General features: G+C 29.5%; 4 protein-coding genes across 4 annotated transcripts; 1 reads left to right on the top strand and 3 right to left on the bottom strand.

The window, feature by feature from the left end:
- Positions 1-952: 952 nt before the first annotated feature.
- Positions 953-6,440, bottom strand: PGO_071940 (hypothetical protein, conserved; the record flags this gene model as incomplete). Its single annotated transcript, XM_028687067.1, has 2 exons — positions 953-1,572; positions 1,889-6,440. The coding sequence occupies 2 exons, from the start codon at positions 6,438-6,440 to the stop codon at positions 953-955; spliced, it is 5,172 nt and encodes a 1,723-aa protein (XP_028542868.1).
- A 2,035-nt stretch (positions 6,441-8,475) lies between these two features.
- On the bottom strand, positions 8,476-9,762 carry PGO_071930 (hypothetical protein, conserved; the record flags this gene model as incomplete). The annotated part of the gene is made up of 1 exon (XM_028687066.1): positions 8,476-9,762. The coding sequence occupies one exon, from the start codon at positions 9,760-9,762 to the stop codon at positions 8,476-8,478; it is 1,287 nt and encodes a 428-aa protein (XP_028542867.1).
- An 886-nt stretch (positions 9,763-10,648) lies between these two features.
- Positions 10,649-11,710, top strand: PGO_071920 (NifU-like scaffold protein; the record flags this gene model as incomplete). The annotated part of the gene is made up of 2 exons (XM_028687065.1): positions 10,649-11,198; positions 11,496-11,710. The coding sequence occupies 2 exons, from the start codon at positions 10,649-10,651 to the stop codon at positions 11,708-11,710; spliced, it is 765 nt and encodes a 254-aa protein (XP_028542866.1).
- Positions 11,711-12,338: 628 nt separating this feature from the next.
- Positions 12,339-14,012, bottom strand: PGO_071910 (hypothetical protein, conserved; the record flags this gene model as incomplete). The annotated part of the gene is made up of 2 exons (XM_028687064.1): positions 12,339-13,572; positions 13,771-14,012. The coding sequence occupies 2 exons, from the start codon at positions 14,010-14,012 to the stop codon at positions 12,339-12,341; spliced, it is 1,476 nt and encodes a 491-aa protein (XP_028542865.1).
- Between the last annotated feature and the right edge of the window lie 60 nt (positions 14,013-14,072).

Here is a 14,072-nt window from a genome sequence, read left to right as displayed (position 1 = left end):
TGTTAATTTACATTTTTTTTTTTTTTTTTTTTTAAAACCTTCTGCACACAGCTGGGTAAGGATGTGTATGCTATTTTTCTTTTATAATTCATCCTAATTAATTTTGTATTTTCATATTTCGTTTGACTCCATTTTATATACACTTTCTTGTTTTTCTTTTTTTTTTTTTTTTTTTTTTTTTGTCAATATACAAAAACTGCTAGCATATAGCATCGTCATCATGCATGTGCCCTCTATTTATTATTATCATTATATAATAATTATTATTACTATAATTATTATAATTATTACAATTATTTTTTTTTTTTTTAATTTAACATTTTAAGTTCCTTTTAAATTATTCCCTTCCGCTCTCTCCACATTTTATTAAAATGGAACTTTTTAAACTAATTGAGCATGGGGGAGGGGGTAAAAAATATTTTGTAGTTTTCACACAAAAAAAAAAACAAAAAACAAATATGTGTAAACGCACTTTCATGCTATCCGTTGTGTGATGCGTTGCAGGTTATTTTTTACCCTGAACAGTTCATATTTTTTTTTATTTTTCGAAAAAGTGTGCATATCATAATTCACTTCTCTGTTTTTTTCGCTATGAACTGTTGTTTCGTCCTTACATTTATCACTACTGAGTGATTCTCGTTATCTTTCAATTTAGTAAAGCCAACTCCATTATCACCCTTCTCCCATGTGTGTTATCTCCAACCGCGTCGTGTTGTGCGCTTTGTTCTTATTTTTCTCTTTTTTTCTTCACATTTTGTTCATATTTTCTTCACATTTTGTTCATATTTTCTTCACATTTGTTCATATTTTTTTACTTTTATTATTATTATAATTATTATTTTTTTTTTTTTTTTCGTTCACACTTTGTTCATATTTTTTTACTTTTATTATTATTATAATTATTATTTTATTTTATTTTTTTTTTTTTCTCTTGCTTTCACTCGAAGAGGTCTCACTCTATTAATTTTTTCCTCTTCTTCGGTTTTTTCTCCTCAAAGAGATCTGAACTATCGGATGAAGACTCAAAATTCTCCATGTCGTCGATTGAATTATTTCCTCCACCCTCTTCGTTATCATCAGTAGGCTTGTTTGGGCTATCACTTCCTTCATTAAAATTAAAATTAAAATCTTCTTTTTCTTTCTCCCCTCCTTTTTCCCACTTCTCCTCTTCTTCTTCTTCTTTTCCCCCGTCGTGTTCCAAACCTGGATTCACGTCTACCAAATGTTGTGATGTATTTATGACCTGTTCTGATATGTGATAGTTAAGTTCGTTAACATCTCTTAGCAATTCATCATGTATACTTTCTTGACTTTTCAGTTTTTTCATTTCTAACTCCATTTTTTTCCTTTTTTTATCTTCATATATTTTTTTTTGTATATTTAGTTTTTTCACATTCTGCATTTTTTTCTGCTTGAGCATTGTTGGTAAGCTGCTTTCAATATAGGGCTTGATTTTTTCTTCAAACTTTTTGTACGTATTTATTAGGTATTTCCTACTTGCCAGATTCTCCAGGTCTTTTTTTTTTATTTCAACAATGTAATCGTCCTCCTTGTAATAGTTATACTCTTCATCTGTAATGTGCGTGTGTGTATAAGTGTGTATATGTGAGTGTGTGTTTAAGTGTGTATATGCGCGCGTGTGTATACGTATGTGTACACAAAATGAAAAGAAAACATATATGCCAAATATGTGGTTTTATTGCGGTTAGGAATGGTGAAAAAAAAAAAGTAAACAAAAATTGAACAGTAACACATGTTCGTCGCGACATGTATACTTCACTTAAGTTTGCTATAATGTGTGTATATCATGCACATTTATACATATCGATAAAGTTTAAAATGTGCATATTTTGAAATTGTTCTCTCATATAGTTGTCCGGAGACGTACCTGAAGCAAGGAGCTGGGAAGAGGTGGAAAAATGCTTAAGTCGCAACAGCGTCAGTATGGCAGAGAAGGAAAAAGTTATGAGGTCCTTCATGAGAAAAATGTTTTTTAATTCGACATAATCATAACTCAAGTATTTGGAAACAAATGAATCGATACAGATAATAAATGTATTCAATATGGATAAGTCGTGTGGCCACTTAACATAAGAGATGTATAACATGTTAATAGCATCATCGTACTTTTCCATTATGTGTAAAAAATTTGAATAGCACAGGAAAAAATGTTTATCATTTATTCCATTTTTTATACTTAAATTGAAAAATAAATTGAGTTTATTTAGAAATAATTTATTTTTTATCAGATCGTTATTTCTCATCAAATGATTAAACAAGTGAAGAATTATATTTCTTAATCCTGATTGATGGTAAAAAGACAACTTATCATTCGTATTGATTATTAATTGAAAAGATTCACTTGATAGTTCATACTTTTGATTTATACTCAACAAAATGGATATTAAGCTTGCTGCAAAGAAATTATTTTTTATATTTATTAGACTATTTATCTGGTTATATGTTTCATTTATTAGAATTTTTTTTTCTTCTTTATTTTTACAATTTTTTAATTTATAAAATTTTATTATTGCCAAGTAAGTATTAATTAATACATCATTTTTGTAATTTTCATTTTTTTTAAATTTTTCTAAAGCGTATATACTATAATCATAATGTTTTCTCATAACATGTATGTATGACTTTAGTAAAAATAGATTAACAGAATTAGGATTTTTTATCAACCCTTTGTCTATCACTTCTTTTGCTTTCGCATGGTTTTGCATTTGGATGTATATATTTGCCAATCTCACAAAAGGGCTTTCATAAGTACTATACATTTCGGTGTATAATTTGTACATGTGCATAGATGTTTGTTTATATCCTATGTATTCGGATAACAATGCACTGTTGAAAGATACAGACAAGTATATCCTCTTCAAGTAATTTATTATTTTTCTATATCTCTCTCTATTACTTCGCTTTATATATATTTCTTTCAAGTTTTTTTTTTTTTTTTTTTTTTTCCACTTGCCTATAAGGAATTTCATTTCTCGAATTCTGTGTTGTCGTAACATGGCATCCAAGTGTTGAAGTTTTTCCCTGTTACTCAAAATAGTGATTCGATTCAGATCTCTTTTCGATTCACTTTTGTCAGAAAATGATGCACTGGAAGGTGCATTTGCGGGAAATGCCTCATAAGGGTTCTGTTCTTCTGATTCTCCAACCGCCTTAGACTTTTTCTTAGTAACATGATTCACTGAGGGTGCATTACGCTTACGTGTAACATTTCTTTTGTTTGTCTGATTTGTGTCAGTTGTGACGTACCTACTTTTGATTTTGTTTAATGATAATCGTGTCGCGATGAGATCCTCCCTCTTATGAAATGCATAGTTGTAGTAAGTTAAAAATCGTTTGATCTTTATGAATATTTCTTTTTTTAACAGTTCCATTAAATTAGCAGATTGTTCTTTCTTATTACAAAAGAAGAGAGAAATGATATAATTGTTGATAATCTCGTATGATATTTTGTAATGCTTGTTTTTTTTCTGAAAAAATGATTTGATTTCATTTATTTTTTCCATCTCCTTATGATATGCTTCCATCCCATCTGGATTATATTTGGTTAAAAATAGTTCATGCATTTTTACTTTCATTAATTTTACATCTAGATCTTTTGAAAACATATATTCATGTGACTCCAAAATGTCACTTACATGTTGTAACATTTTAAATACAGTTTTCATGTTACCATCATTTTGATTACTTTTGGAAAATTTGCTCCTAATAGTAACATGTGTTGACTTGTCATTATCTTGATACTTTTTTTCTTCCCTTTTCTTTTCGTTATTTCCTTCTGAGATGTGGTGATTCCTCCAATTTTGTTTTCGATCTCCATCGAATGTTGATTCCAAATGATGAATTGTATTTGAATTTGTATTTGGAATCAACAGATTAAAATTTAGAAATAAATTTCCCGTGTGTATGAAAAAATATATATACAATTTAACAAAGTAAGCATTTTTGCACTTTTGATAAAAATATAACACATTTTTTTTGGCTTTGTTGTATTTCTTTAAATATATCAAACATATGGTGTGATAATATTTGTTTATATTGTCTTCATAAATTTGTAAACTTTTATGATAATATTTTAAAGCCTTTCTGATATTTTTTATAATATGGTGATAATACATTCCTATTAAAAAATAATATTTACTTAGACATTTTTTATTAATATAATTAAAATGAATTTTTTCCTTTAACATTTTTAAAAGTTTTATTGATTTACTATTTCCATGCATTAACCAGATTTCACACAAATCCAGATATATGTACATCATCTTATCACACAAGTGTAAATCACTATGTTCTGATCTTACATGTGATGAATTCTCGTATTTGTTCATTTCTATAGATTCCTCATATTCATAAATATCATTTTTATCAATATAATATGATTCATCATCTTTATTCAGTATTTCATCAATACCTTTAGACGAGTATCTTACTATTCCATTTTCCAAATAATCATAATAATAAATTAGCGTCATGTTTATTATCTCTTTAATATCAACTTTGCTAAAGTTTATCCTCTTTTCCATCCTGGAATTATCATCTATGAGATCTATCTTATGCTTCTTAAAAAATGAAGTGCACCTAGGTTCTGCTGGCACACCTCGACCTATGTCTCCCCTGCCCACGACAACACAATTTTCACGTCTTCCAAGATGATCATTTTCAGGTCTTCCAAGCTGATCATTTTCACGTCTTCCATGCTGATCATTTTCAGGTCTTCCAAGCTGATCATTTTCACGTCTTCCAAGCTGATCATTTTCACGTCTTCCAAGCTGATCATTTTCAGGTCTTCCATGCTGATCATTTTCAGGTCTTCCATGCTGAGTACTTTTGATGCAATTCTGCATCGTTAAAAAAATGTTATCATTAGTGTTGATTTGACCTTGCGTTCCACTTTGACTAGCATAATTTTGATTTATGATTTCCATTTGGGGTTTATCAAAATTCTTAGAATCACAATCCTCAGTTGGGTCTTCTCCTATGGAATCAAATTCAAAAAAATCATATTGTGGTACATCTCTCACAAAATCATTGTACATTGCAATTTTGTTCATATAATTCATGAGTAATAACCACCCATTAGTTAAGTAAGCTATCGGATAATTGTCAAGTTTGATAGATGAAGTAAAACAGAAAGATGCCATGTTCCATTCCTTTTTTTTCACATAACAAATTCCAATTATGTATTTTATTATAGATTTGAATTTTCTCAATGTTTCCATAAAATTTCTCAGTTTAATACATTTATGGAGGAATTTCTCTTTCGTGTGTTTTTCTTCCCTTACATTGGTATTATATTTATTATTGCTCGTTTCCCTTTTTTCTGCATCTGCACTTTTTTCATTTTTCTCTCTATTCATAAATTTTGATAACCACATTGTTGGTGCTTTATTGTCATTATTCAAGGGTGTATTCACCTGACTCTTCATACGCTCCAAATCATTGCTATATGTTGAAGCTAATGATTTTAAAAAATTTTCCAAATGTATCATGCGTATCAAAACGCATGATGAAAACTGAATGCATAGATCGAACTTATAAATTAAACATAGGGAGAATGATAAATAAATGGAAGAGACAAAATCGTACCTATTTTTCTTTATTAAATCGATAAATATATATATACTATCCATTAAATAATTTAATGGATTCAAGTATTCATTTTTTGTCTTGCCTTTCCCTGTATTTCTAAAATCATTTTTTGCTCCGTTCTTACTATCATTATCATGATCAGCAAAAGCAGTAGCAGAAGCAGAAGCAGTAGCAGAAGCAGTAGCAGAAGCAGTAGCAAAAGCAGTAGCAGAAGCAGTAGCAAAAGAAGTAGCAGATGGAGCAGTATCACTCTGTCTCAACATAGGTCTTAAGAAATGATTAGTTCCATTTTTATTGTCACATTTGTTTACTATGCACAAATATATATTCACGTTGTATATCCCCTTAATTAAATAGGGTGATAAATAATCATAATGAACACATGATGGTGACACCTCTTCATCATTTATGTTATATCCAATCTTCTGCATGATAACATCAGCTTTTTTTTTTTCAATTTGATTCATTAAATTTTCCAATTTTATTTTTAATTCATCTTCCTTATTTACATTTTTCACATTTATTATTTGTTCCAAGTTGTGCAGTAGTAGAAGCGTGTTAAAATTGGACCTCTCACCCTTGTCACGCTTCTCATCCTTGTCAATCTTCTCACCATTATCATCGTTTTGGTGAAAATTCTCTCCCTCCTTTATCAAGTCTAAAAAAAGCTTATAATAACTTTTCTTATAATATGCTAGGCACACTTCTACCCAGCTGTTAACACTGACATTTTCATCTTTCAAAGTATTTTTTATGGTCACGTAATTTTCATCATTTATGTCTTCTTCCCTTATGCTAATTATGTTATTTCTCCCAGCGAGGTAAATCATTTTGAGTCATATGTGGGGTGGGTGCGGGGTTTTGTTAATTGGCCATTAAGGAGGGGACACGACGAAAACGTCAAAAAGGTGAAAAAAATGAAAAAAATGGACAAGATTTGCAAGATTTGCAAAATTGACAAAATGGAAAAGCTTCAAAACGGAAAAGCTTCAAAACGGAAAAGCTTCAAAACGGAAAAGCTTTAAAACGGAAAAGCTTTAAAACGGAAAAGCTTCTTATTGCACGAGTTTGCTGGGAAACTTGCACAGGGATGAAATGTCCTTATGGCCAATGTGGACGATCCTGTTATATTTATGACCTTACTACATTTGTGCCGTTTCCCCCTACTACTACTACTACTACCACCCATCACCACCACCCGTGTGCGAAAGAATAAACGAATGATCGAGTCACTTGAAAATATAATAAAAAATTGTGGACACTGCAATGTCTCAGATCTGATGTTGATAACTGAAACCTGTCAACTGGGTCAACAGCACTGCAATTGCAAGTGGCGAAAATTGACAGTTAATCATGCAGTGATGCTGCAGACGTGCATACACGTTGGGATATAGCACAAAGGAAGGCGACAACTTCATGCTGCAACTTCATGCTGTAACAGTCCCTCTTTTCTGTATTTTCTCTACCTCCTTTGCCCTTTTTGGTCTTCCAATTTAATCGTTACTTATTAGTTATTTTTTTCATCTTTTTAAAAATTACACAACTTGCGCGAAACATAAAAGAAACGGAATGAAGTAGAAAGAAAAGGAAAAGTATGTCATTATTTACTCTATTGATTATATTGTGCTTTTTATAAAAATGTCAAAGGGTGATTTTAAAAACTAGGAAAGAGAGAAAATCATTTTTCTTGCTTCCCTTTTTTTTTTTTTTTTAAAAAAAAAGTTTCTTTAAAAATGGATGCTTGGGGGGAGGGGGAGAGGAATAATCACCTTATGAGAAAAAAAAAAAAAATTTAAAAAAAGTGTCATGGGGAAAAAACCTACACAAATAGGTTAAGATGACGAACTTAACAATTAAAAGATGAAAAGTAAAAATAAAAAAAAAAAAAAAATGGTCGAAAAATTTAACGAAAACATATTATCTGATCGCCAACATCACCATCACCTGAAAGAATGTTAAAAAAACATTCAAAAATATTTACTATTTTTATCCCTCCACATGGAACAATTTTTTTTTTTTTTAACAATATCTTATTTATAAAAAAAAAGAAAAAATACTTTCTTAAAATTCATTAGAAACATTTGCAAGCATATGTGATGGAATATATATAATAAAAAAATTAAGTTATACCTTCATACAAACTTGTAGAGCACAAAATCGCATCATATCTGTTCATTGCAAAAAATGTAAAAATAGAGACGTAACCACATGACATTCCCCAATACAAGTGATCATTTGGTGAAATGAAAAATGTTTAACTGGTAAGAGTCTGGAAAAGGGTTTTGGCTAGAAACGAAGACCGCACAGCTAGTGGGGGAAAAAAAAAAAAAAAAAAAAAAAAATAAAAAAAAACGCCACATCATACTACATATTACATCACAACACATCGCGTTATACCACATAGTACTTCTTAAACTAACCAATCTGGGCCAGTTAAAGGTGAGTAAATGAACCGATAATTAAACGAATAAATATACTCTTATTATACATATATACACACATGTATATGTATATGTGTGTGTATACATCGTATCCAAACATTGTAACACGCGTGAGAAGGAGAAAATTCCAAAATGACATGTATGGAAGAAAGCAAAAACGGGCAAGACGGGCCAAATTTACTTACGAGATATCCAAAAACATAAAAGTTGTTTGGCTAGATACACGTGAACATAATTCATATACAATAAAGTGTAAAACCCACATTGATACATCGTCCTTACACATATATATAATGAACGGACATTCGTTTTTGTACTTATAAAAATGGTATATATACAAAAAAAAAAAAAAAAAAAATTGCAAAGTTGATTATATATGAGCATATAAAAAAGCGACAAATACGATAACGATTTATACTCAGATTTAATTGTAAAATTTACGGAATTTAATTTTGGATAAATTTGAATAAAAGTTCTCCTTTTGAAGCTTGTTCCACACATGTATATTCAAATTTTTTTTTATTTCCCTAAGTAAGTTTTTTTTGTCATAGTTTGATTTTTTAACAATTTTGCTGTCCTCGTGAAAAGGCATAAAATCTTCCCTTATGATATTAGAAAAAGAAGTTACCCTTTGTAACAGTTGTAAATATTGTATATACAAGTTTGCTGCATGATTAAAATCGATATAAATGACTTTCTTATTAACAAAGGTAGGAAATATATTCATGTTTAGAATTATATCTTTATATTTAAAGAATATATGTGGAAGATTTGTTCTTTTTTTTCCCCCAACTTTATCTTGTACTTCTTCACCACACTTTTCTCCTTTCTTCTGCATGACCATTTTGATAAAATCCTGAAAAATATTCATGCGATGATTGACAAAGCTGATATATGCAGTTTCATAAAACTTATAAAAAGAGTAATGATTTATCCATTTTACGTTTTTATTAATATCATGAATTATCTCGTCCCATTTTATGAATGCATTCAAGTTAATATTTCTTTTCAATATAGTGATTAAATTATAGTTATTGAGATAATTATACCTCGTGAAGTATGTCACATATAAGCAGCTGTTACAAATAAAATCATTTTTATTTCTTTTCATATAAAACTTGTTCATATGTGCATTATTGGAGTGGTGTGTTTTTTTTATATGCTTAAAAACATGTATGTTTTGTCGCCTTATTCTTTTCATCCATACATTTTCGAATAAATCCATAAAAAACACATTTTCTAGAAATATTCCCAATGTTTGTGTATAATCATATTCTTCTTTGGCTAGTGCATGATCACAAAAAACAATGTTGCAATTTCCATGTCTAATTCTGTTATATATATGTCCATTCACACTTTCATCTGTATTCCTACGATCAATTAAATAGACATTATCAACAATCTGCTTTTTTTCACAATCAGACAAACATTTCAGTTTCGGTAATAATATATAGACAAAGTAGTGATAATAAAAATAACTAATTTCACTGGTAGCAAAATGCACGACTACATTTTTTTTCTTCTTCCTGTTTTCACTTAAAATTCTCTTTTTTATGTAAAAATATTTTTTATAATTATTGAAAAAAATGTCCTTCTTGGTTGACCTTTTTTTAAAAAAGTTTTCTTTATTATATAGGTTTAAAATTATATATGAAAATACACGACTAAAATGGTGACTGCCCTTTAAGTATTCCTTATAAATCTTTATCATGCTTAAATGAAGTGATGTGTGTGTGGTCTTACTTTTTTTTTTTTTTTTCCTCTATTTCTAATCACATGATATACCCTCCCTGAGCATCACACTGTTTTGCTTGGAGAGAAGGATACAAATTTCTCCTATTACATTTCTAAAATTTTTCAAGTTTTCCATTTTTTATATATCTACTTTTGAGATAAAAAAAAAAAAAAAAAAAAAAAAAATGTATATATAAATAAACAAAGGGATGAAATTACAGTTTACAAAGAAAAAAAAAAAAAAAGGTACATGCCTATATGTGTTCAATATTCGTCAAAGTGGAGAAAAAGTAATAAAATATGCACATCTGAATATGTACATATGAACAGGAAAGAAAAGCCTTCAAAAAAAAATTATACATATATATATGAACATAGGCAAAAGTATACATGAACAGTAAGAAAAAGCCCATGAAAAAAAAAAAAATAAAAATATGCAGATACATATATATATATATATATATATATATATATATTGTGCACATATTGCATGCATATTCTTGTAAACGCATGAACAGGAAGAAAAAGGCTATTCGAGAAAAAAAAAAAAAAATGTATGAACAGGCAAGGGAAAAAGGCCATTTAAAAAAAAAAAAAAATATGAACGAATCATGCGTAAAAAAAAAAAAAAAAAAAAAAAAAAAATGGAGTATATTTTTATGACACATGTATATGCATATATTCCTCCCACATAAAAGTATTAGCATTGGCACAACCTTTTGCACCTTTGGTTCGATATTTTATTTTTATTCACATATTACAAACATTTTGAACTTTTGCAGTTTTGCTTTTCCAGTACACATTTTTAGCTTACGACATATATGTTATATACACGATGCTGTAAACACACACGAATGAACATAATGAAGTATATTCTGTTGGTATTGAAGTCCACCTTTTTTCTATCCCTTTTTTTGTGTGCAAAAAATGGAGAAAGCTTAAAACATACTAATGCTAAGCTCCTATTTGTACATAACAACACAGATTTTTTTCAAAACGATGGTCTTAGCGTTTTGCGAAATAAAACGAGTGCACAAAATAGAAAAAAAGTTTTTAGGTTTAAATTACAAACATTGAGAGATCAGAAGGATGGGGAAGTGCACTATGAATTAACCTCTGAAAATGTCGAAAAGGTTTTAAATTTAATTAGGCCCAAATTGCAAACAGATAACGGTGATGTTGAACTTGTAGACATAAAAAATAACAATTTGTATATTAAACTCTTGGGAAACTGCGTAACATGCAGTTCAAACAGCGTGACAGTATCTCAAGTTATTAAAAAGACTTTAAAAATGTACATAAGGAATAAAAATAATGAAGAGCCAAATGTAATAATCATCAATTTTGACGAAATAAATGAGGAAAATATATATAATTGCCTAAGCGATTTGAAACCATATTTTGATTTTCTCAGTAAGTGTCAAAAGGTGATTTGTGTATATCACCTCGGTGTTGTGTGTGAAGTGGAGCTTTAAAGTGGTAGACGCTTCTATTTCTCCGACCCTTAAAAAATAAAATAAAATAAAAACATACTCATACATGCGTGCATACATCCGTACACACGTGCATATACACTTGAAAACAAGCATGCAATATAATCAACGTACACGTGAACTGCTCACCCTTGCTACATGTGTACACACAACCATAAATATTCATAGGATGCTCCTAAAATGAATTTCTTCTTCCCCACCCCCTTCTTATTTTCAGAGGTGAAAGTAATAATCAAAGATCTCATAAATAACAAGGAAAATATTAACAACTCCGTTTCGTTAACTTTTAAAAATATTGACACAAGCATAGACAGTGAAAGAGGGAAAAATGGAGAAACTGAACAAGTTAAAATACCATTTAGCGTGAAAAGCGAAATAACAGAACGGCTAAAACAGAAATTTCCATCCCTCACTGTTAATTTTGAGAATTAAAAAAATCAAACGTATACACTTGGAATTACACAACTTGTTTGTACGCGAAGATTTTTTTTTTTTTTTTTTGTGAAATTTAACTAATGTTAATCGGAGGAGAGATATTCACTGCTCCATTTTTTTTTTTTTTTTTTTTTTTTTTTTTTGTGTGTGTGCGCGTATGTGTATATATTTATTTGTATCATTTTGAGGTATAGGGTTTAAGGCTACAATAGAAAATCGAAGTGGTGCAAAAAAGGGTATAAATAAAAAAAAAAAGCAATAAATGCGATAAATGCGATAAATGCGATAAATGCGATAAATCCGATAAATGCGATAAATGCGATAAATCCGATAAATCCGATAAATTCGATAAATGCCATAAATGAAATAAAACTAAACAGGACAACAAAATAATGAAATATTGTCAGCATGCACATGCTGCACAAAAAAGACAGGGATGTGATGGGAAAAACTTGGGGGAAGGGAAACCGAAGTCTCGATGAGCGCTGCAGTGAAATATATATAACTAAGCATATGTAAATGTAGCATATGTAAATGCAGCATATGTAAATGTAGCGTACACACCTGTTGCACACATGAACGGGCATGAATGGATGACCCCCGCATGCACTGTTGGGCAGGTATGCTACACCGTTACATGTTCGGGTGGCCAAGTACGAAATTTGACTCTCTTATGCTTCAAGTGAAGAATATCAGAATCGATGTATTTCTCTTGATAAAGCTCCTGTTCTCGGTTTTTCTTGTCGTGTTGTGTTTGAAAATGTTCTAAAATGCGAATAAGTTGGGATTCCTTTTGTTCATCTGTTAGTACATCCCAAAAACATTTATGAATATTAACAACATTAAAATTTAACTTTTTAAAAATTCGATTTTTTAAAGATATGGTTCCATTTACCAATGGTCTGTTAAAACCAATTGGATGAAAATAATCATATTCAATACATAAGTTTAAAGGTTTATAAAAATGGGATGTAAAAAAACAATGTTGTTCATCTATTTTCCTACCAACTGATAGGTTAATAAAAAAGTTTTTTAATTGTAATTTCTGTATGATATTCTCCATTTCGAGTTGCATTTTTTCAGATCCTTGATTTTGAGCAGTTATTAATATATTATCTAGCCATTTTAAATGTAAATATTCTTGAATATGTAATGGGATACTTTCTTTTATCATCAATTCATTACATGGTTTTTCAACATCGCAGCAATATAATGTTATGTACAAATAATATTGAACCCATCCACTTTCTCCTATATTTTCTTTGGTTAACCCTTCACAAGCATTTTTTAAGATTTCAGGTAAAAAGCTAGAAATTCCATTTTTCTCTTTCGAAGGAAATTCATACATATTGTTCATAACAATAACATATGATAATAAAGACCAACAGAAATTGGTCATATCCTTTTTTGCTTCATCTTTGTTTTCATATATACAGTTAAGTATTTTTTTTATTAAATTGTAACTTCTGGAAAGATTATTTTCTGAACCAAATTGTACATCTTGATCTGTTAAACCTAAGTATGATAAAGAAAAACTTATCATGCATAATGTGGGAATTCGAAACTTATCTAAATTCATTTCCACTATTTCTAAAATTGTTGGAAGTAGAAAATAACATCGATAATCTAAACAACATAGTGCATACAATAATCGTGGACAATGTCTAGCTTTTATTTTCTCCTTTCTTTCGATCAAATCAAACACCAAATATTTAAATAACTTCAATTCATGAATTCCTTCCTTGTCTTTTATACTCCAGAAGGAATTAAATCCGAACACATTCCCAAGCTGACAAAAGCATCGAACTAGCCAATTGTAATTTGGGTAATCCTCCTTCTCAATGTATTCTTTATACAATCTGTTGTAACAAGGTTGGGAAAGGGGAAGAAAAAAAAATAAAGGGCGAAAATCATGTACTAGCCATTTTGATTATTGTATGTTGTCTGCAGAAGATCATTTGACATGTCTACATTTTTTCTTTTTTTAAGAAGAATGTGTGCTTAATGGAGGGGGAGAGGGGAAAAAAAAAAAAAAAAAAGAAAAAAAATATACGCACCGCAAAATAGATCGAGGATTCGAATAACATTTATCCAATTTTTCAAAATAGAAAGATAAAAAATTTTCAGGAGGCACAAAATCAAAGATATCAATTTTTTTTTTTTTACTCTTGTCATAATACTCTTTTGTTAGATATGAATTTTTTATAAGAGATTCTGTTGCAATGTAATTAATCCTCTGCTGGAGTGAGCCTTTAAACTTCTTTCCATTTATCACCTGTCTTGCTATTTTTAAGTTCATATTGAGTCAGTTTATATTGCATCGGACCTGGGGCTAGTACAATTTAAGGCTCCTCAACCA

This window comes from Plasmodium gonderi, assembly GCF_002157705.1.
Source record: "Plasmodium gonderi DNA, contig: Chr07, whole genome shotgun sequence".
Taxonomy (NCBI): domain Eukaryota; phylum Apicomplexa; class Aconoidasida; order Haemosporida; family Plasmodiidae; genus Plasmodium; species Plasmodium gonderi.
The sequence above is the reverse complement of the archived record's forward strand: the minus strand, read 5'-3'. Positions and strand labels throughout refer to the sequence as shown.